The sequence below is a fragment of the Rhineura floridana genome, chromosome 10 (genome assembly GCF_030035675.1).
Source record: "Rhineura floridana isolate rRhiFlo1 chromosome 10, rRhiFlo1.hap2, whole genome shotgun sequence".
Classification (NCBI taxonomy): domain Eukaryota; kingdom Metazoa; phylum Chordata; class Lepidosauria; order Squamata; family Rhineuridae; genus Rhineura; species Rhineura floridana.
Window position 1 is genome coordinate 91,524,586 of NC_084489.1, and position 22,776 is coordinate 91,547,361.

General features: G+C 49.5%; 1 protein-coding gene across 13 annotated transcripts in view; it reads right to left on the minus strand.

Moving 5' to 3' along the window:
- IQCA1L (IQ motif containing with AAA domain 1 like) overlaps positions 1–22,776 on the minus strand; it is a 38,933-nt gene that overhangs the window by 6,414 nt on the left and 9,743 nt on the right. For 2 of the 13 annotated variants that reach the window (XM_061587021.1, XM_061587028.1), the window contains exons 3-18: positions 21,149–21,220; positions 20,040–20,245; positions 19,827–19,911; positions 19,546–19,647; positions 19,207–19,282; positions 18,730–18,836; positions 18,499–18,600; positions 18,336–18,382; positions 17,223–17,305; positions 15,154–15,261; positions 14,815–15,035; positions 11,928–12,014; positions 11,527–11,704; positions 10,599–10,837; positions 3,072–3,143; positions 858–1,135 (exon numbers count right to left, since the gene is read on the minus strand). In XM_061587021.1, coding sequence (XP_061443005.1) covers positions 947–1,135; positions 3,072–3,143; positions 10,599–10,837; positions 11,527–11,704; positions 11,928–12,014; positions 14,815–15,035; positions 15,154–15,261; positions 17,223–17,305; positions 18,336–18,382; positions 18,499–18,600; positions 18,730–18,836; positions 19,207–19,282; positions 19,546–19,647; positions 19,827–19,911; positions 20,040–20,245; positions 21,149–21,220 — 1,974 coding nt within the window. In that variant the 3' untranslated portion in view covers positions 858–946. Of the gene's footprint in view, positions 1–857; positions 1,136–1,186; positions 3,144–10,598; positions 10,838–11,526; positions 11,705–11,927; positions 12,015–14,814; positions 15,036–15,153; positions 15,262–17,222; positions 17,306–18,335; positions 18,383–18,498; positions 18,601–18,729; positions 18,837–19,206; positions 19,283–19,545; positions 19,648–19,826; positions 20,246–20,702; positions 20,811–21,148; positions 21,221–22,776 lie in introns of those variants that run through there. The other 11 variants (XM_061587018.1, XM_061587019.1, XM_061587031.1 and 8 more) reach the window with 10 other exon arrangements.

A 22,776-nucleotide genomic window follows, 5' to 3' on the forward strand; every position in this document is an offset into this window, starting at 1 on the left:
CCATGACCTTGTCTAACCCCCTTTTAACATTGTCACAATCTGAATTTGCAAACCAACTCCATAGTTTGACTATGACCTGCTGCATGAAGCAGCCTTTCCTTTGGTCTGTCCTGAATCTCCCATCATTCAGGTCCTTTGGATCCCAGTATTATGAGGGAGAAAAAAATCCCTCCATTTTCTCAACATAATCTTACACATTTCCATCATGTCCTCCCTTATTCCCCCCACAAACTAAACGCTCACACACACACGTGTTGCAGCCTTTCTGCAAGTATGTGTGCAGACATAGGCAGCCAAACACAACCTTCATATGCGACAGTGGGCAGGGGGGACAGGAAGCTTTTTCAACCCCCCTCCTTGCAGCGAGTTACCTTTAAAGTGACAATATCACAGTATTTGTCAGCACTCAGGAGATTTCCAAAATTCTATGTCAGTGAAACGTTATTTCCCACTTTGCATTGTCATGCTTAATCATGTGTTTGTGTGCATTTTTAAGAAGCCAAAGATTAATTTTTAAAAAAAGGGTCTCCTAAGCTGCTTCTCCTGACTTGCCCCTCTTCAGAGGTGCTGCTGCAATGGGGTCCATCCTTCGCAGCTTCCAGCAATGTCCAACCCTGGCCTGATAATAATCCATTTTACTCTGCTATAAACTTTTCTCTTTTCCTGTCAGCTCACATTGTGTAATTTCTTGTGGGCCACACCAAGGCTTTGTGGAGGACATTTCTTGGGGGTGGTGTTTGCCCCCCAAACAGCACTGCAACTCTTGCTCCTTCAGCCTACACTTGACAATTGAGCAGCCCAATTAACAGAACTCCCCACTCCAAGCCTCCTTCCTCTCACCCCACCCCTTTCCTTACCCCACTTCTGGCTGGTCCAGCGCAGATCATGGCTTTTGGCTTGGATGACCAAGTTGACCTTGGCTCGCTTGGAGAAATGCCGTTGCACCTCAGCCAGGTCTCCTGAGTACAGGGCATTCTGCACAACCATGTCCTTGCACTCCAACAGTGGCTCTTTGTGGGCCCTCCAGCTCCGAGAGGTTGCTGGGTCTTGGCAGGAGATTGGCATCTGGGCACCCTGGAGCTTCCATCGCTGCCCCTGCCCCTCCTCCAGCCTCAAGGAACACCACCTGGAAGCCCTGGAGGAAGAGGAGGAAGGGAAGGGGGATCTTGACATGGGCTCCCTCTAAGGGGCTGGCTGCCTTAAGCAGTGTCCCCTTGCTGGTTCCCAGTGCTGCTGCGTGCCCTTTCGTGAGCTGGGTTTTTGCAAGCCACAGGCCTGACTCAGCCCTTATGAATAGCCCATTTGGCAGCCACAGCCTGTCTGCCACTGGTTTGGTTATCATCAGCTCCCAAAATATATTGCAGCATTTGGAGCCCATTTTGTGCCATGCTCAGCCTGGACCATGAGTTAATGAGTGCTTGCAAACATATGCAGAGTGCCTTCCCACGGGGGTGGAGAGCCCACAACCAGCCTCTTCCCTTCTCAAGACTAAACATGCCCAGTTCTTTCAGTCAACTCCATCTGATACGGAGGCTGCGCCCCTACCTTCCCAACCATCTGCTCCCACCGGTGGTACATGGCTTGGTCACCTCTCCCCTAGACTACTGTAATGCGCTCTACGTGGGGTTACCCTTGAAAACAGTCCGGAAGCTGCAACTGGTACAGAATGTGGCGGCTCGTCTGATTAAGGGCAGCCGCCAGCAAGATCACATCACTCCTGTTTTGAAGGAGTTGCACTGGTTACCGGTTGTTTACTGAACCCAATTCAAGGTGTTGGTTTTGACCTTTAAAACCCTATACGGTTTTGGCCCAGTCTATCTGAAGGAGCGCCTCCAGCATCGTCAGGGATGCCGCTCAACAAGATCAGCCTCAGAAGACCTTCTCTCGATCCCACCGGTAAAAACAGCGAGACTGGTGAGGACTAGAGAGAGGGCTTTTTCAATAGTGGCCCCCACCCTGTGGAACTCTCTCCCAAATGATCTCTGTCATGCCCCTTCTGAGATGACCTTCCGTCGGACTTTGAAGACCTGGCTCTTCAGGAAAGCTTTTAGGATGGGTTAGGCTTCTATTGTTGTTTTAATTTTTAATGCTTAATGTACTGTTTTTATCTTGTACATCGCCCAGAGTGGCTGCCCAACGAGCCAGATGGGCGACTAATAAATTGGATAATAATAATAGTAGTATGAACCAGCAAGGTTCATACCAAGGGCTTTGTTTCCAGTCCCCCGATCATCCTCGTTGCCCTCCTCTGAACCTGTTCCAGTTTGTCTGCATCCTTCTTTAAGTGTGGTGTCCAGAACTGGATGCAGTACTCAAGATGAGGCCTAACCAGTGCCGAAGAGGGGAACCAAAACTTCATGCAATTTGGAAACTATACTTGTTAATGCAGCCTAAAATAGGCTAAAATAGCATTTGCCACACTGTTGGCTCATGTTCAGTTTGTGATCAACAACAATTACAAGATCCTTCTTGCCTGTAATATTGCTGAGCCAATAATAATCTGTAATTATTTCAGCCCCAACTCTGGAGATCCCTAAGGCCAAGAAGACTCACCAAATCTTACCTCCCTGCGTAGAGCAGCTTCTGTCCTCCCTAGGACTCCCAAAACCCCTTGAATTGACACTACTATGGGTCTCAGGACCCATTGGGGTATGTAGGCCTGGCTCAACATCATAAGTGGGTCAATAACGAGTGTATGGGGGTGGGGTGGGGACATAACTCCTTCAGACTATTAAGCAGCATGCACCAAACACCCATTTGCTGCCTCCCCCGCCTCAGAAACCAGCCAACATTTGAGTCTCTCGTCCCGGCCAATTCAGAGGGATATTCACACTTGTGTCTGTCTGTTCAGGCCTCATACAGCACCCAATGCATGAGGGCCTTGTCTCCATTCCCCTTGCACGTGCTTCCTAAGGGCTGCATTAGGTGTGGCATACACACACACACACACACACACACACAGTGTCACTGTCAGTCCTTACACACAAGACTGCATTTATGACGCAGCCAAAAAGGGTTTGCCCCCCTCCCTCTCTCCCTCCCTATTTATTCTTCCTCTTCTTTTCTTTTGCCTCGGCTGCCTTGAGCTTGTCCTCTTCAGCCTTCGCCTTCCTCTTGCCCAGAGGAGTCTTGTTGTACCAATCCTGCAGAAAGATGCCAAGAGGTCAGAGGCTGGAGGGAGCCTTTAAAGAAAGGGAGCAGCCAAGGGCAGGAAGAGCACGGGGGGGGGGGGGGAGAACGCTGGGGGGGGGCAGTGAGGGGAGTTCTTGGCTTCATTTATTTATTGGATTTATATCCCACCCTTCCAGGGCGGCAAACAAAAGCACTAAGAACACTCTAAAACATCATAAAAAGAGACTTTAAAATACATCAAAACAAAACATCTTTAAAAACACCTTTTAAAAAAAGCTTTAAAAAATCTTAAGCAATTCCAGCACCGACACAGACTGGGATAAGGTCTCTACTTAAAAGGCTTGTTGACAGAGGAAGGTCTTCCATAGGCGCCAAAGACAACAGAGATGGCACCTGTTTAATATGTAAATGTACTGCCTTCAAGAGAGCCAGTGTGGTGTAGTGCAGTGGTTCCCAACCTGGGGGCCGGGACCCCAGGGGGGCCGCAAAGTAATCCAGAGGGGGCCATGAACAGTAAAGAAATGAATTATTTATTAATTTTTTAAAAAAAGTCTTCACTCCCTCGACACTGTCTGCTTTCCACTGCCACTGCAGATGACACCTCCCCCTTGCTCCAAACGAGAGGGGAGGCCTTTTGCTGAAGAGCCAGAGCGTCTTTCAGGCGCACTAAGGGCAGGCATCTGCCTATAAAATACATGGCAGATGCCAAAGGAGGCTGAGGGTGGAGCTACCAGGAAGAAGAGGGGATTACTATCACTGATTCCTGTCTCCTTGCACTGCCGCTACTGGCAACGCCCTTGCTTAAAATAAGAGGAGAGGGCTTTTTGTGAAGCAAAAAGAAGCCTGAAAAGAAAGGCTGCTTTCCCACTTCCTTCCTGGCAGCCACAATTTTTTTCCAGCTTATAAAGGGGGTCCCGTGCTCATAAAGGTTGGGAACCACTGGTGTAGTGGTTAAGGTGCTGGACTACGACCTGGGAGACCAGGGTTCGAATCCCCACACAGCCATGAAGTTCACTGGGTGACCTTGGGCCAGTCACTGCCTCTCAGCCTCATGAAAACCCTAGTCATAGTGTCGCCATAAGTCGGAATTGACTTGAAAGCAGTACTTTCAAGTCGATTCTGACTTATGGTGACCCTCTGAATAGGGTTTTCATGAGGCTGAGAGGCAGTGACTGGCCCAAGGTCACCCAGTGAACTTCATGGCTGTGTGGGGATTCGAACCCTGGTTTCTCAGGTTGTAACACCTTAACCACTATGCCACACTGGCTCTCGTTTCACGTTTAAGGGGAGGGAATTCCACAGGGTCGGAGCCACTACGCTAAAGGCCTGCTTAATCAGCAAGAGACAACTGGGAGACAAAAGGGGCCCACATATCAGCCATGGGCAGGCAGGACTCTGGGCACCCTTCCTGCTCCAGAGTCAAGCACACCTAAGCAAGGGTGCAGAGCAGCCCTAGTGCTAGCCTTCCGTTGTTTCAGCCTAACTCTACAGAGCCCAAGACCAGGAGGACTCCCTTAGTCTGACCTCCCTGTGCTGGGCAGCCCCTACCCTCCCTAGAATTACTCCCCACAAACCCCACCAAACTTTCAATTGATGCTCCTTGTTAGTAAGGCAGGACCAAGGAGGACTCTGCAAGAAGCTAAAGCCAGCAGGAGGAGGGCAAAGCCGCAAAGGTCAAAAGGTCCCATTCCAGGCACAGCTGCTGATCCACATCTGGGCCAGGCAGGCAGGCAGAGCTGCGGGGGGAGGCAGTGGTGGTGCTCCTGGGAGGTAACAGGCTGAGGCACACACAACCTGAGAAGTGCTGGAGCCAGGCAGCTGGGGCTTATCAAGGGGGGTGGGTAGAGCATCTTCTGTAAGCAGGCTTCAAGGGTAAATCACACATCCGGTTGCAGACACACATGACAATGACCATTTGATGCATCCTCAGAGGGGGAATGGAAGAGAAGCTGGCGTCCGACGTCATAGGGAAAATGACCAGGGTGTAGTCGTCCGGGGTCTCAGGGGGTCTTGGACCCCTTACTTTTTTGGCAGCAGGACCCCTATATTGCCAATGCCCTATGTGCCAATCAGCATGAAAGGGGAGTGTGTTGGCCACTGAGGAGACTCTCAATGAGTGTCAACTGCAAGCAAGCCTTTGTTATTTCCTACTTCAAACGGCCAAGACAAGTTCTGGAGAATGAGAATTCTGCAACTACAGAAGAAGAGACAGTGAATCCTGATGACAGCATCCCATCTACACCATCAAGCAGTTTGGTAGCAGCAGGAGATAAATGTGTAGATACTGAATTCAGTAATTCAAGCAATATCTCTGACAGTGAGAAAGGACCGTCAGATGGTGACAGTGACAGAGAAGCAGAAAGCAGTCTTCAAGCCTGGCCAGGTTATTCTATAATTTTAGAAAGCTGTATAATCTTAGAAGTGGTGTGGCTATGAGGGAGTGTGGTTGTGACTGTCATGAAGGGCCCCTCCGCTTCTGAATTTGCAAAATGACTCACAAAAACACTTGGAGTGGGATGGAAGGGTGTGTGTGCTTCTATACAAGTGCCAGGAGTCTTCAGAGGGAGAAGTTCAGGACTTGAGTCTAAAGTATCATGAGGACTTAAAAATCAATGTGAGAAATCTTTAGAAAGGGCAAAGAAAGGGCACTTCCGGGAAGGGTGACTTAGCCTGTGCCTGCTTTTGAGACGGGCTCCTGCCTCAAAAGAAGCTTATTCAGATATATCAGTCAGATTTTTTTTTTTTTTGACTGATTAAACTTCTCCCGGGTAGGGAGAAACGAAGAGATTAACCTCAAAGCCTATTTTTGTTGGGACGACCAGATCTCATTAATTTATGGGACGAGGTCCAGCCGACGAAGGTGGGACGGATTTTCAACAACAAGCTCTATCTGATAAAGCGAACGTTCATCTTATCTTCTAAGAGAGAACGCACTAACAGGCAAGCACCCTTCTTTCTATATTTTTCTTTTACTTGACTTAAATTGTTGCTGTTTAAAAGAGATTTGCCAGATTGATCGGTTTTTGACATCTCACTGGGGAGCCATAACTTCTCTCTGCTACTCACTAATTAATAGCTTATCTCTGTTTTTGTTGCAAAAAGCTGTCCTGGATTTGCATTCTAAAGATATACACAGAAGAGGGATTTCTATTCCAGATTTTTATTTTGAAGAATATTATATTGTCTGAGACTACTCTCTTTTTGGTCTATTTTATTTTGACGAATCTGTTTCCTGACGACCGCCATTAATTGTTTCGATCCTGGGAACTGCATTTTGTTTACTTAAGCATGGAGAGATAAGGCTGTCTGCTCTGTTTATACTGTGATGTCACCAAGTTTGGAGTATTAACCCAATTGTTGCTGAAATAAGAAGTGGTTTTCCTATATTTTTCTTTTAAAATGGCAATTAAGAAAGTGGCTGAGAATCTGGAAATAACTATGTTTCAGAAAATAATGGATGAGATTGAGATAACGAAACAAAACCTGCGACAGGGTTGTAAGGAGCTGAAAATTGAATTGAGTAAAATGAAGCAGGAGATTAAAGATATAGGGGTCCCTGTGAGAGAGGTGACCCTGGAAGGGGTCCCTGTGAGAGAGGAGACCCCGGAGATTGGAACAAACGTGGAACAGGAAAAAGATTTGGAGTCTATGGACTTTAGAAACAAAATCTATTGTTTGGAGACACAGGAGATTAAAGACTTAGGGGTCCTTGTGAGAGAGGAGACCCTGGAGACTGGAACAGGGGTCCCTGTGAGAGAGGAGACCCTGGAGACTGGAACAGGGGTCCCTGTGAGAGAGGAGATCCCGGAGATTGGAACAAACGTGGAACAGGAACAAGATTTGGAGTCTATGGACTTTAGAAATAAAATCTATTGTTTGGAACTCAATGTTATCTCTGAAGAAATTAATGAAGATTCTAGAGATAAAGTTATCAATGGCATGGATAATCTTCTGGATTGGAATGATGTGATGGAGCCCAATATAGAGAAAATCTATGGAATTAACTGCAGCCATGTGACAATGGAAAAACTTTCAAGAGATGACCCAGTGTATTTTGAAAAAAAGAACAGAGATATGATTTTACAGCAGTATTTCAGCAACCTATTCAGAATGGATGGCAAGAAAATATTTGGGATAGAGGTAATTCCCATCAGACTCTTACTATATGACTATGGCTTTGACAGCAAGATTATTATGGAATACTGATAATGGAAGATTGGATACTGAAATTACTGGACTTAACAAGACTACTGAAGATGGAAGATGGAAAATGGAACTAATAGGGATAATAGAACAATGGCTACTGAAATTACTGAATCTAACAGATTCTGATGTGATGGATTAATTGAAATGTTTATTTTGACTATGGTTATGACAATAAGATTATCATAATTAGTAATGAGATGGATTAATCGATATGCTTATCTGGAAAAAAAAAATTGATAGATATATTTCTTAAAGAATTGAAACCTCTCTTTGACTTTTTGTGGAAAGAATAAAGTAATGTTTATGAGATTTGATGATTAAGTAAGATAACTACTGGAGGAAAGTGATTTTATAATATGACTTAAGAGACAGGATTGTTATATATTATAGACTTATAACTGATTTGATCTTTGACAAATGGGAAGTCAATATTTTACTCTTTATTTTTTATTTTTCTTTTTTTTTTCTTTTTTTTTTTTTTGTTTAACTATTTTTGATTTTGTTTTTTGTCTTTGAATGTTTTATGATTTCGTCTTGTATGTTTTATGAAAATCTGAATAAAAATTATTGAAAAAAAAAGAAAGGGCAAAGAAAGGCTGCTCTATAAATTAATACACAAGTTAAATAGACAATAAATTAGACACGTAAAAAGAAACAAAACACACCTATCCACAGAACCAATAAGGGTAAAAACACTTAGCCAAAAATATATTGGGTTATGCAATGATTTCAGCTGAACATCAGGAAAAACTTCCTAACTGTTTGAGCGGTACGACAATGGAACCAATGACCTAGGGAGGTGGTGGGCTCTCCAGCACTGAAGAGATTCAAGAGGCAGCTGGACAGGCACCTGTCAGGCATGCCTTAATTTGGATTCCTGTATTAACTGGGAGTTGGACTCCACGGCCTTATGGCCCCCTTCCAATTCCACTAGTCTATGATTCTGTGAATACAACCAATTATTTTTGGGACATCCACATTTAACCAAAGCTCTGAAGGTGATCTTGAGGTGCAGAGAAAAAGGGCAAAATATGGCAGCAGTTGCTGCAGTACAAGGTGCAGCTGCTTGAGCTACTCTCAAAGTATCTTCAGAAATATAAGCCATCATCAGTCATGTAGTTGCATTTCTAGACACAACGGTTGTTCTACTACTAATTTAAACTGCACCATTGAATTGCGATGAACAGGAGTGATGGCTGCAAAAAAAAAATTCTATATTTCAGAATGGTGGATTGTGACAAAGTACCTCACCAACAACACCTGTGTGGCCTTACTAGTGTAAGAGAACTGAACCTCATTATTCTTAATCAGGCTAATGTCTGGTTAGATTTGATCAAGGGATTCTGGGTAAAAATGGCTAAATGTTTGCTTGCAAGAGAAGAAGCTGAATTTTACTGCTGCTTCTACACATAAAAGGAGAAGTGAGGGAAGACAAAGTACCCCCCAAAAAAACTAGACGGGTAGCAACAGCCTGTATGGTGAGTGGAAGAACATGGGCTAGCAGCAGGGAAAATGCTAACCACAAGAACAGAGAAGCAGGGTTTCGTGCTGACCACAAGAACAGGGAGCGCACGCACACACACACACACATAGGGATGATCCCAGGGGGAGGTCCAGGTGACCAAAAAGATAGTTAGGTCACCTCACTGGTCATGCAAAGGTGCTGAACCAATAAGGAAGTTCACCTCATTGATGACACTACAGTGGGTTTGGAAAAGGCAAATGGTAAGGATATTTAATTAAATGCAAGGGAAATAGCTGGGGTCATCTCTTTGGAATCTCAGAGATCCCACCTCCAGTGGTGCAAAACATCTTCACATGGGGTTATGTCATTCTAAGACGTCCTGGGTTGTGTATGTACATTGATCTCATGCTGGTAACCTTTAAACCTATTAATTAGGGACAATACTTTTTATAATATATTCTTTATTTCTGGTGTCCAACGGTTCTATCCAAAGGCTAGCCCACCCTCATGAACCTAGACTGTGATTGCTGAAGGACTATCTACGGTCAGATTTTATAATTAAATTGGGATCACGCCTTTAGAGAAATTAGGCCTAGAAATAATTCCTTCATGATGGCAGGCCTGCCCATGAATGAAGGGGAGTGGCTAAGGCTATAGCAAAATCTAGGACCCCTTAATGAAGGAAATTGTATCCCATGGTTGGCTGGCACCATCAGAATTTGACAAATACATTCTTTCTCTGTAGCAGATCTGCCTAGCCTAGCTATAGAACGTGCAAAAGACTGTCCAGGTTTTGCTGCTGCATTTGCAGTGTTGCCCAGAGATGACAAATCTTTACATTCTTGGTTCAAGAAATGTGCAGAAATTCTGCTGGGAAAAGTTAATTTTGGATGTTTCTGTAAGATCCAGCAATTGCCAGGACAAACCACAGATGAGTATGTAGATTTAAAATGGGCAGCGCTGTTTTCACTGATATGGCAAAATTTAACGGAGATAAAGAATGGGATTTTGAATACAGGTTAATCAGAGGGGTGTTACTCGATGGATTTTTACCACCAGTGCAAGCATTTGCTAGATTTCAATGAGCAGTAGCAGGTGAAGGTACTCCGAATGGAGATTCCATTTCTGAAATCACAAGAAAGGTCAGGCAAGCAGAAAGAATGGCTCAGAATAACACAGGAGAAAGAAAGAAGGAACGTGGTCTCTTTGTTCCCACCGGTCGGAAAGAAACCCAAATATCTGAAATGGGAAAATATGTTTTTAAAATTTTGTTTTAATATGTTTTAAAATCAATTTTTCATGCTTCTGTTTGCCGCTCTGTGCTCCTCCTGGGAGGAAGGGCAGGATATAAATCAAATAAATAAATAAATAAGCAAAATTGTCTCTGAATAGCAGTTGCTGGAAACTGCAGAAGGAGAGGATGCTCTTGCACTCAGGTCCTGCTTTTGAGCTTCCCTTTGGACCATCTGGTTGGTCAGTGTGACAACAGGATGCTGGATTAGATGTCCCCCTTTGGCCTGATCCAGTTCTCAGGCTCTTATTTCTCAAAAACGAAGGAATTAATTCCCACTTAATAGAGACTCAGATAAAAACTTTAGCAGTCATTAGAGAGATACAAGAAAGTCCCAAGTATAAAAGGATGCCACGATGGTTAAATAGCTCAAGAAGGAAAGGAAAGAGAGCCAAACTGCAAATCCTGCTAAAATGAAGTGCACAAACCCTGCAAAGAGTTCACCATCAAAGAAGCCATTTTAGGAGCCAATTGCCCAGGAAGTGGCAGGAGAAGAACAGGTACCTTCAGCATCTCTTCCTCCTCTGGGTAGATGGGGTCCGCCCTGGCCAGCATCTGCAGCAGCTCGCCAGCATTCAGTGGCCTCTTGGGAAGCTGCAGGAGTCGCCTCTCACTGAGCACAGCCGTCACTGCCTGTGCCAGGCTGCCCTGGCTGTACCCATCCGACACCTTTGCCAGGGCACTGAGGTCCAGGCTGCCTGTGACAATGCCACCGTGCTTCTCAATCAGCCGTTGCCAGGTCACTGAGTGGGGGAAGGGACAGTTTCATTAGCCCCCCCGTTCTGTCTCACAATATCCCTTCTTCCCCCCCCCCAAAAAAATATTTGGGCTGCTATGAACTCCCACTCCAGTGAGTCCAATTCCGCAATTGTTGTATGTAACATTTCTGCTATTATGCGTATGTGATGGCTAATAAAGTTTGTAACATTAAAAAGTGGCTGGGGGTGGAATCCCAGCTGACATGGGGGGCAAGGACTGCGCACAGGCATTTGTTGCTCCCGACTCCCAGCGTGGGTCCAAGCGAGGCCCCTTAACTGCCTCTGCAGTGTCTCCCAGGGCAAAGACTGCCCCACAGAGCCTGCTCCGTTCAAGAGAGCCCCCGATCCTCGCTCTCAGCTCATTGCGCTACCTTGGGGCTTGTGTGTGCATGTTCATCCCACCCCTGCTCCTGAGGACACAGGCAGAGTCTTTGGGTCCACCAGTTTTCCTCAGGAGAAGAAGTGTGTGTGTGGGGTCAGGGCTCAGCAACCTCCCCTGGCCCCTTCCTGAACGGGCTTGGGAGTCATTTCCCATTCTGAGGATGGCATAATCTAACTGAGACAGGAAGGAAAATGCGCCAAAAGCTGGTAAGCCTCACAATTGTTCTCCGCCCGCCCCACCATGCAGCCCTTGTTCCTCTCCACAGCACCAACTCTGTCTCTCTCTCTCTCACCATAGCGTGAAGCATAATCTGGCCGGGGGACGAGGAGGATCCTCTCGTAGGTCTTGCAGAGGCCCTTGATGTCGGCCAGGTAGGGCTTGCTGGACGTGCCCATCAGCAGCACCCGGTCTTCAGCTCTCAGCAGGCTCAGGGCCTTGGGCAGGTCCTTCTTCAGGCGTTTGGGGTCATACTGTGGGGCAGTAACCACCCTATGAGCCCCGGGGCGAGAGCTGCCAATGGGCTCTCCCTCCAGGGGGCAGCTGGGGAGGGTCCCGGCCCCAAGCCCCCTTGCAGGGTCATCCAGCGTGCCCCTCCCCGGGAGCCTCTCGCAGGCGGATGCCATTGCTCTTGACATCATGCCTGGCAGGTGTGGCTGCGCTCCTCCACCCTCCGGCCCAGCCGGCCTCACCCACCTCCTTCTCCTCTTTTGGGACCTTCTTGTAGAACGTCTTTTCGGCGTCCCCCACCCAGATGACGGACGGCTGCAGGAGACGAGACACCTGTGCAGGGGAGGGGAGAGCACAGAAGCATGACCAGATGGTGGAAAGCGACAAGCCCCCATTTTGGCAATCAGTTCTGCAAAATGCAGCTGGTGGGGCTCCTGCATCTGGAGACCAAACCCACAGCCAAGGGTCGGTTTAGAAGATGACCAGCCAGAGGAGGAAGGAGCCGTTAGGGGTGCAAAGGAAAGGTCAATGGCCACTCGGACTCTCCTTAGTTTAGTGGGTCCTCCTCAGAGTCTCTCTTCCTCTGGAGAAATGCCGCCTCTCGCTTGGTCTCTTGGCTGAGCAGCCCTTTCCTGACTAAAAACCACTGCTCACTCACTGCAGCATGCAAGACCAACACAATCTAGTCTCATCCTATGCAGTTCTAGCAGTCAACACGCTGACTGCACAATACATCCCTTTTGTATAGCTCCTATATCTGTTGATACTCAAGGGAAATAAACTCTCTTGGATCCATGCCTGACAATTGCACCCTTAGCTGAACATGGCTGCAACCAGTTAATCCAGGGCTCTCAAAAACACTTTCACACAAGATGTTTTCCTCTTTAAAAGGCTCTATTTTTATTTACATTTATTTAACACCATTTCTGAACTGCTTAATATTTACAATCTCCAAGCGGTACACAAAAATACAAATATAAAAGGAGTAAAACAGTGTAACGAAAACAAAGATAAAAACAGAACCCACAGGTCCAGTCCAATGGGTGGTCCAGTCCAATGGGAGCCTTGGCAAAAAGAGATGTCCTTTACAAGATGGTATGACACACCTGATGGCTGATGCCTCACGTATGGCAGAGGGCAGGGGCAACAGCCCTGTCAGGTTCTGTAGGGTGCTGTGCCACAAGTGCAATGTCCCCATGGGATCCAAATGACTTACAAGTCTATAGAGAGGCAGGCAGTCCTTCAGGTAACGTGATCCCAAGTTGTCTGGGGCTTTATGTAGCAGCAAAATTATCATTTAGTTATATAGCGCCATCAGGTACACATGGTCCCGTACGTAAAATAAAACACTAAAACCAGTCCCTACCCCAAAAAGGATGCAGTGAGGTCTTCAAATACACAAACTCCAGGTATGCAAATATTGGGGGGATGGAGGGAACACCGCGTTGAAATTCCAAAAGCTTTGGAAAAAAGGAAGGTTTTGAGGGAGCCGTCCGCAAGTGCTCCAGGAGACCATCCCAGAAATCCAGGGCAGCCAGAGAAAATGGGCAAAGTCAAGCTAAAGTGCAAACAGACCTGGAACAGGCAAGAAGCCCAGAGTTTGAGGAGGGGAGTTCCCATGCAGGGCTAGAATGAGAAGTAAGAACTGAGAGGCAAGGAGAGTCAGACTGTGTAAAGCTTTAAATGATAAAACTAGAAGCTTGTACTGAATCCTGAAATAAATAGTGAGCCAGTGAAGGGACCTCAAAAGATGTCAAAATCTTGAACACAGACCAGTAGCAGATCAGCAGCCGGTACAATATGTGCGTGTCGAGGTGCTCCACTCAACAACCTGGCCACCATGTTCTGCACCAGCTGCACCTCAAGGGAAACCCTACGTAGAATACATGACAGTAGCCCAATCGTGAGGTTACCAACCAGCCCAGTCAGGCTGCTCCAATCCCCTGAAGGAAGTGGCATCCCACTATGCGCAGGATTGCAACCTTTGCCTCGCTGCCTCGTTGACAGCTGACCAGATGCCACACAGGTGATGATCGCTCTGGAGCCAAAGCCATTTATGGGTCAGTGTATTTACAGTTGTTTTTATCTTACATATTCACCCAGAGAGGCAAATCATGAATCCGTGAACAAATAAAATAGGTAGGGTGTGTGAGAGAGAGAATCTTTACTTCCAAGGCCTGGGTATGGCCAACCCTCCCAACGCAGATGACTGTGGCTTCGTTCTTTCACTGCTGGTGGCTGCCACAGTTTATTGCTATGGGGGGGAAGGCCTACATTTCCCAAGCCTTTTGTTTAGCTTTCCAAGCCAGATGCTGAGCCTGTCATTTTGTTTCTCAATAAATATAGCAAGGTGGTTTAAATGCCTGCAGTTTAGCCTGGTCCTCGTGTTCTGTTAAGCCTCCTCTATCATGCCCCATAAGCATTGCTGGCCTTTATTTACTCCTTATTCCATATATGTGGCTCCAGTCCTGGAGCGGTGGGATGAGAGGATTTGGATAGCTTCAGGGCACAAAAAGGGAAACAGGCAAAGTTTTAAAGTGAACCCAGATTTTGCCTCTCTCTCTCTGGCTTTTAAACGGAGTAGTTGGTGGCAGCAAACACCCCAGAATTAAGACCATGGGACCCATCAGTCTGCCTTAATCCAAGCCCTTGTAAATTAATCCTCTCAAGGGTCAGATTCTTTCCTAGGCAAACCCTGGAGGCCACGTGACATTTGTCCTGCGTTCCAAGCCTCAATTGCCGTTTTTCTTCCAGAGAATTTGGGGGGGGAGTGGACAAGAAGCTGGCAGGGGGTGTGGTGTTAGACAAGAATAGAGACTGTTGCGGGGGTGGTGGTGACAGGCACAGAGGCCATTCCCTCCCATTATAAAGCTTTTTTCAGCCACAGCCTTCTTTCCTGCCAAATTCATCCAGTATCAGATTTCACACTTGCCCAGAGAAGCTGCAGAAGACACACTACTGTGTCCTTGATAAAAACAGGGCAGACTCCAGAACAGCCAGAGAGTGCCCCCCCATGGACACCCACTGGCTTCCCTCCCTTTTCTGCCAGCCCCTTGCCTGCACACCTTTAACTTGGCCTCTGTGGCCCCTTCCCTCCCAGCCAGCCCTCTAGTTACCCTCACAGCTGCACTACCTGAACTTCCCAGACGTGTACCTTGAGTACCAGGTGGATCATCATCTGAAGGCCGCTCTTGCCTGGGTACTTGCCAGCGAGGTTGTCCGGTGAGAGGTCAAAAAGGTTGGCCCCCGTTTCAGTGCACACAGCGTGCACCAGCATCTTCTTCCCAGTGCCCGCTGGACCGGCCAAGAGGAGCGACTTCACCAGAGGGGCCAACTCATGCACAGGCTGAGAGCCTGGTGGGAGAAGACAGACAGGGGGTCTTAAGGATGGGACACAGGGCAACATTTTTTTTGGGGGGGGGGAGCTGGGAGACAATCACATATGGGAAGGGAGAACTGACAGCCATCCTACCCAGACGCAGGACAGCATACAGGGCAACATTCTGACGCACGTCTAGAGTTGAAGGTACCGGCTCAATCTCTTGCTGGCGTAGGATGGTACCCAAGTAGCAGAAGTCACCTGGTGTGAAAGGAGATGCAAGAGTGGCAGACCCCAGCTAGCATCAGGGTCAGCCACACCTCCCTGGCAAGGTGGAGTTCTGGGACAATCATGTTCTGGCAGCAGGCTCATCTATTCCCAGTGGTAGGTGTTAGACCCAAAGTCCCCAGGGAAGTCCCTCCTGGCCCTGGCACTCTATGGCTGATTGTTAGCAATGGTTCTCTGTACATGCTTAACAGCACACATTCCACGGCTGAGGTGGACTACCAGGACAAGGGTTTGATGCCATGCCCAGGTGAGGCCCTACGCCAATCTCACATGAAGGGGCAAGAGGGAGTCCATGTGAGGAAACAGCAGTAGAGGAAAAAGCAGGAGGAGGAGGAGCCCGGATGCATCTTTGGACCATGACTTTTCCATCAATGACATTGTGATTGTGTACAGTTCTGGTTGCCACACTTCAAAAAGGCTATTACAGAGCTGGAAAACGCACTGAAAAAGGCAGCCAGAGAGATCAAGTAAGCTGGAGTATCTCACCTATGAGGAAATGTTACAATATATGAGGCTTTCCAGTTTAGATAAAAAAGCTAGAAGGGAATGTATGAAGAAAACTTATACAGAATCAGACAACAGGTCCATCTAGCTCAATACTATTACTCTGACAGGCAGCAACTCTCCAGGGCGGGGGATATGGGAAGGTAAAATTATGCATGTGCAGGAAATTCAGGACTAAGGAAACGACTCTTATTTTATCACCTATATTTGTAGACTGCCCCTCGTTACTTACAGGCGAGACCTGATGCGTCTTTGGACCACGACATTTTCCATCAATGACACTATGTCTATGTAAAATGAATGTTTTACCTTATGTTTATTTTTGTAACTTGTTTGTTTTACGATTTATAAAACAATCATCATCAGAACAGAACAGCTTAAAAGTACTGAAAACAGAAAGTAGCCTCACTGACTCACCCTAAGGCCAGGGAAGTAGGAATTGTTTTACTTGATGGTGGAAACCCATTAGGGTCTCTGCCATCTGAGCTTCCTGGAGGAGGTGGGGTGCAACAGAGAAGGCTCTCCCATGTTGGAATATGTGGTTCAACTCCCAACTTGTGGGTTGAGGCTGCATGGGGTTAAAAGGGTAGCTAGAGAGAAGAACTCCTGATTGCTAGGCTAATACCTGTCCTTTGATCTCCTGCTGACTCTCCCTTCCTGCTAGACTGATATGCATAGGATGTTGACCACATCTTCTTCCTCCTCCTCCTTCTTCTTTCTCTTGAGAGGGAGACCAGACGTCTTCTCTTTGTCTCTCCCTCTCCTCCAAGCATGAGGGCAAACACTAGGCCTAGTGTTTGCATCTCCAACTTAGCTAGTTAGCTAGATGTAGAACTCTTTCCTATCAAGTATGCACTTCCAGAATAAAGTAGTTATTTCTTATTTTAAAGCTTAAAGTCTCTGTCTGACTAATTTACAGGGAAGGTGTAATCTTTAGCAAAGATTCAAATACATAAAGGCTCACTCAGTCTCTCCATTCCCAATTTCACCACTCTGCGACATCCCACACATCAGTAGCCAGCCAGCCAAGCCTACAAGGCCTTTATACAACACACAAATAACCTCCGGAATACTGACTCACTGGAGAAGGAGATTGCCAATGGCTATGAGCCAAGAATGGGTCATGTAGGTTCAGAGACAGGATACGTTTTCAAGGTTCCAGATGCCAGGCACAAACGACAACAAGGGCAAGCCTATCTCCTGGATATATGCCCGCTCTGTTCCTTCCCCTAAAAGGATTTGGAAGGTTGCATCGGACTTCCTAAGCATTTATTACCGTCATAAGTCACATCTGTTGTTTTCTGTATTCTGTATAGCACCTAGCCTGGTGATACCATCCTCAGGCCACAAGCTCCATTCCTGCAGGTGCTTCCAGTCAAGGGAGACCCTCTTTTATGTCCGAGGAGGAGGGGAGGAAGAGGGCCACTCACCCATGTAATCCGCCAGTTGCACCTTCTGGGGCTTTTTAATGATGCCCTGAAGCACTAGCTCTTCATAAAGAGAATCAATGGTTCTGAAGGAGAGACGGAGAGGCCAGGCTCAGCCAAGACAGGGGTCATGCCCCAATCCCTGAAGCATCCGGGACAGGCGTCCCATAACTCTAAAGGGAGAGCCTGCTCAGCAAACAGAAGGCCTGCATGGCTGAACATGGAGGAGGAGGAAGAGCAGGGTGGAGCTCCCCACTTCCAATGTCTCACCCAAGAGAAGAACCAGTGAGTCCTGCTTGTCTGTGGGTTTCCCTTGGGGGCACCTGACACCCCCTTTGGTCCAATCCAGCGGCAGCCGGGCTATCCTTACATGCCCATAGCTCGCCATCACCACAACCTGTCCTGGATGCCTTCCCCGTACTCTGGCTGTGTGCAGTGGTGGTGTGGGACGGGACAGAGGGACACTGCAGCCCCCCAGCCAGGCACCACCAACTGACGCTGCATTAGATGCCCTGGCATGTGCTATGCAGGCATGCGCACGGTGGGGGCAACCCTGGCCGCTCCACAGAACTGAGCATGAAATGGTGAGCAGGTCTGCTAGCTCAGCAGGGTCGCCACTGGGGCATTGTTAGGAGGTGAGCCTAGGCAGGAATTGTGTGCACGGGGGGCTGAACCTGGGTCTCCCTCCCCCCCTTTGCTAAAACTTAGAACCAATTATTTCTATCTTATTTTCCAGGGCTACTGGGAAGATAGTAAAGGATATTGCTGGTCAAGACACCTCCCACCCCCAGCCTTAATGCCCATCTATAAATGAATATATTATTTATTATTTATTTATTTATTACATTTATACCCTGCCTTTCTTTTCATGCTAGAAACCCAAGGTGGCTTCCATACGGTTCCCAGGCGGTCTCCCATCCAGGCACTGACCAGACCTGACCCTGCTTAGCTTCAGCAGGAAGATGGCCTTACGTGCCTTCAGACCATCACCTGCAGATTTTATGCAAGTTTGAGTCACAGGTGTGTGCCCCCAGCAACCAGCCCCCTCCCCCCGTAACCACGCATACACTTCAGGATGGACCAGGGTGAGGGGTGGGGTGTGGGGGAGGGGCACACCTGTCTGGCGTCAAATCCTTCTCCTTCTTTCCTTTCTTCCCTTTTTTCTGTTTCAAAGAAGCCAGAGAAAGTCTTTCTGCCACTCTGAGAAGAAGGCTGGGTGCATAAGGGAAGGGCTTCCCCCCAGGACAGCCTCTGGTATAACCGCCCCACCCACCCGGACCTTGGCACTCTTCCTGGCCTTGTGGGGCTTCGGGGGTTTGGTCTCTTGCTGGTCCACTGCCAGCTTCAGATGCAGGAGCTCCTGGCGCATCAGCTCGTTCACCTGGGGAGGGGGCGTTCAGAAAGGGGGCTGAAGGGCTCAGCTAGCACCTGGAGGCGAGCCCCGCCCCTCTAGCTGCAGCCCCCCCCAGCTGCAGCCCCCCCCAGCTGCAGCCCCCCCCCCGGCACTCACCTGCAGCCGCATCTCCATCTCCACCTCCTTCCTCTTCTCCGTCCTGATCAGCTCCTCCTCGTACTGCTGCTCAAAGTGGATGGCTTCATCCCGGTCACTCCAGCAACCTTGGAGGGAGCAGTGCTGAGGTCATGATGCTCCCTCCCCCAGGCCTAACCCTGACCCCAGCTGTGCCCATGCAGGGGCTTAGAGGGCAACCTGGTCAGGCACCTGGTTGGCCACTGTAAGAACAGGATGCTGGACTAGATGGGCCACTGGCCTGATCCAGCAGGCTCTTCTTATGTTATGTTCTTAACCCTTCCCAGATACCAACAGCCTGATCAGCTGGTCACAGGGGTGGAGCCCACGGGGAATGGGAAGCCTGGACAAACGGGAGGAGAGGGAGGGGCAGCTGGGGATCTGGCACGTTTGCCCCCGCCCTGCAGCTTGGCAGGCAGAGAGGCCTCTCCCTCCAACCCATCTCTCTGCCTTCCTCACCTGTGTACATCAGGAAGCCCTGGTTGATGGTTTGCAGGAACTTGGAGGGAGAGAGGGTCAGGCCTTCATCTTCATCCTGAGAAGAACCTCAACCCGGCCCGTTAATGCGCGTAGGAAGTCCCCCTGGCACCTCCCACGAAGCCATCCTCCCTCACCCCAGCCCCTGGCAGTCCCTTGCTGGCTGGCTTGAGCTGGCTTGGCAGGGATTCTGCCCTGTGGCTTCTCTCTCTCTCTCTCTCTCTCACACACACACACACAAGGGGCAGATCTACGCTCAGCTCAGCCACAGCCAGGGCAGGATCACCACTGGGGGGGGGGGCACAGCAGGACCCTCCTCACCACTTTCTTCTCCTGTCCTTTCTTCTCTGGCTTTGCTACCTTCTCCTTCTCCTTCTTTTTCGGGTCTGTTTTGATCTCAGCCAGGTCCAACTCAACCCTCACCTGGTGGGAGCATTTGTGCATGTGCATATCCAAAGGGAATAAACTTGGGGGGGGGGGAAGAAGAGAAAGAGTGTTCCAGAGTGGGCAGCCCCCAGTGGGCACCTGCTGAAGTGCCTTCCACAGGCAAAGGCAGGGGGGGTCCCTGCAACCATTCCTTGCCCCTCCTCAGCCCCCCATACCTCTTCTGGGGTCCTGTGAGCAAAGAGAACACTGCAGCCCCCAATCGCCTCGTCAGGATAGTCGGGGAAGCATCCCAGAAGGTCACTGAGGGAAGCAGAGAAGGCATTGGGGTAGCCTGGCGGGTCGGAGCAAAGGCCAGTCTCCAAGGGCCGCCCCGCCCGCTGCTGCTGCTCTGGCTTGGGAACTGGGGGGGGCCGGCCGGGCCTGCTCACTGGCACTCGATGAACCACTGGCGGAGCTGCTCCTTCAGTGCCTCGCACATGCTGGGTCCCTCCACCTCGTAGATGGCGTCGCGCACGTTGTTTAGCGCTTCGCGGTACTCGGCCTCGTAGTCCGCCTGGCGCATGCGCCGCAGCTCCTCGCCCAGCTGCGCTCGGATCATGGCCGCGGAGGGCCCTAGCAGCTGCGGCTCCAGTTCCTGCGGGTGGGGAGAAGAGGGCAGGGCGCGGGAGGGCCGGGGAGCTGAATGGGCGGCTCCTCCTTCTCCCCCCCCCCCGCGCAAGGCAGCCCCCAACCCACCCCCGAGTCCCCCGGGGGGGACAGGCGAGGCCATTAGGAGAAATGGAGTTTGGAGCCAAGCGCGGCTGTGTAAATTACCCCGTAATGAGTTTGTAATATGCACGCGCGGCGCTTCCCTGCCCAGCAGCGGCCGCAGCGCGCAGGCACTTTCCTGCCTCATTGCCCCCCAAATGGATTTTAAATATCCTTCCGAGGACACAATTATTTAAAACGCTGAACTAAACACTCGCTAATGGGGAGGAGGCGGAAGGAGCACCCGCAAGAACGGAGCGGGGCGGGGGAGAGGCTGGCACGGGAAGCGTCGGGTGCCCAGCGAGCGAGCGAGCGAGCGAGGGAGGGCGGAGGCGGCCGCCTACCCGTCGCGCCCCGGGGTGACATGTCCGCGCGCCCTTCCCTGCCCGCGTGAGCGGGCCGAGGCGGCCTTCTCAATCCTCCACGCCACCGAGCGCAGGAACCGGCCTGGACGCGCCGCTACCCCTGCCCTCCGTGCGGCTCGCGGGACTGCGCTGCGGAGCTGAGCCTGCCGGGTCACGAGCCGCTGCGGCCTAAGCCAGAGTCGCATCGGTGCGGAAAGGAAGGGGGCCCGCCTTGGAGCCCCCTTCGGGCAGCCCGAAGGGCCGCTGTGAACCGCCTCTGCCTCCGAAGGCTCGGCCTCCAGGCAGGGAGGGCTGCGGAAAGGCCCCGGGAAAGGCCCCGCAGACGGCACTGGGTAGCCAGGGAGCAGCGGCCCGAGTCGCCTGCCCTCTCTGCGCCTGCAAGAGACCCTGGGGCTGCTGCTCCCAGCAAGGCGAGCCGCACTCACCATGCCAATGAAGGTCATCTCCATCTGACGGGCTAACTTGGTGAGCTGCCTCTGCACGCACCCTTTCCAGATCTGTAGGGAGACATGACATTTCGACGGCCTTCAACAGGCCGAGCGGCTCATCGGGGGGAGGGGGGCACCAGCCAGGGAAGGCCCACTTTGAAGAAAGACATGGTTTAGTGGGCTTCCCGGCCCCCCATTTTCAGTCCCCACCCACAAAAGGATACTGCGCTGGCTGGCCTGCAGGCCAAGGGAAGATCCGACGGTACCTCCCCCCGCTGTTCTCCGTTGCTCAGCGCTATATAAACTCAAAGGGGGTCCACGGGACATACTTGCTCAGGTCCACACCATGAATGTAAAGCGCATCCAATGCACATTTAAAGCTCCTGACACCCCCCCCCCGTCCCAAGAATCATGGGAACTGTTAAGGGACATTGTAGCGCAGGGAAGGTAAAGTCATGGGCTTTGAACGTGTGTTGGATGCACAACAGGGGTATGCTGAATCCAAAAATGCCAGTTCTTAGGTTATTTTAAAGTCTTTGACCTTCTAATTTAAGGTTTGCTTTTTTAAAACAACAACTTGGGTTTGCATTTCCTTCTGGTTCAAACAAGCTATTTCCACAGGAATTTGCTACAAGCTTATTAAATAGGTTATTTGATTACCTACATGTGTGTGTTAATGTTATTTGATTATATTTTATTTTCATTTTTCCATTTATGAAAAAAAATTGAAGTTTGGACCTACGGCCCCAATTGTTCCTTGCAAGGTTGGGGGACAGACTGGCTGTGAGCAGGAGCACCCTAGTCACCTACCCCAAAGCGCTTCCAGTGGCCACACCTGGAGGGGGAACAGGTTGATCTGCCAATCAGCTGTAAAATCTCTTTGAATGTGAATTAAAAAAAAACCCAACTTGAGCTGCTCCCATCCGGTTTCACAGTAAAAAGGGGCAGGACCGGGGTAGCGCCATGTGGCCCCGTTTTCAGAAAAGAGGCGGAGAAGCATTGGAACCGGCAGAACAAGGAGTGTGTCTCTACTCTTAAGATGGTCCACCCCTGAGACTAATGGAATCCACTGGATTCCTCAATGCCCTAGGGTAGTTTCCAGTAGGTCCCAGGCTATGGTCTGAAGGCACATAAGGCCATCTCCCTGCTGAAGCTAAGCAGGGTCAGGTCTGTCAGTGCCTGGATGGGAGACCACCTGGGAACCACATGTAAGCCGCCTTGGTTTCTATCATAAAAGAAAGGAGTAGAAATGTAATAAATAAATAGATAGATAAGACCTTGTTGAACAATGACCTGTGGAACAATGAGACACTCAGGCTCCTGACATGGTTGCCCCTGAGCGCCCTCTCCAGCATTGTGGAGCCTGGTTTGCACAGTTGAAGCTAAGCGCAATGAAACAGGCTGGACAATGGCTAGAGTGCAAGTGGTGAAAGATGCGCTGTGAGGCTCATTGGGCACGACTAAAACAACATAACCTTGCCTAGTGTATGGCAGCAAGGGCTCCATTGTAGCCATCCAGCACAGCTTTTTGTATTGGGGTGTGTGTGTGTCTGTTAACATCTACTCAAGGAAATGGAGTTTTGGGCCCTGTGAATTGTTTGCAAGGCACTTTGAGGGTAAAGTTG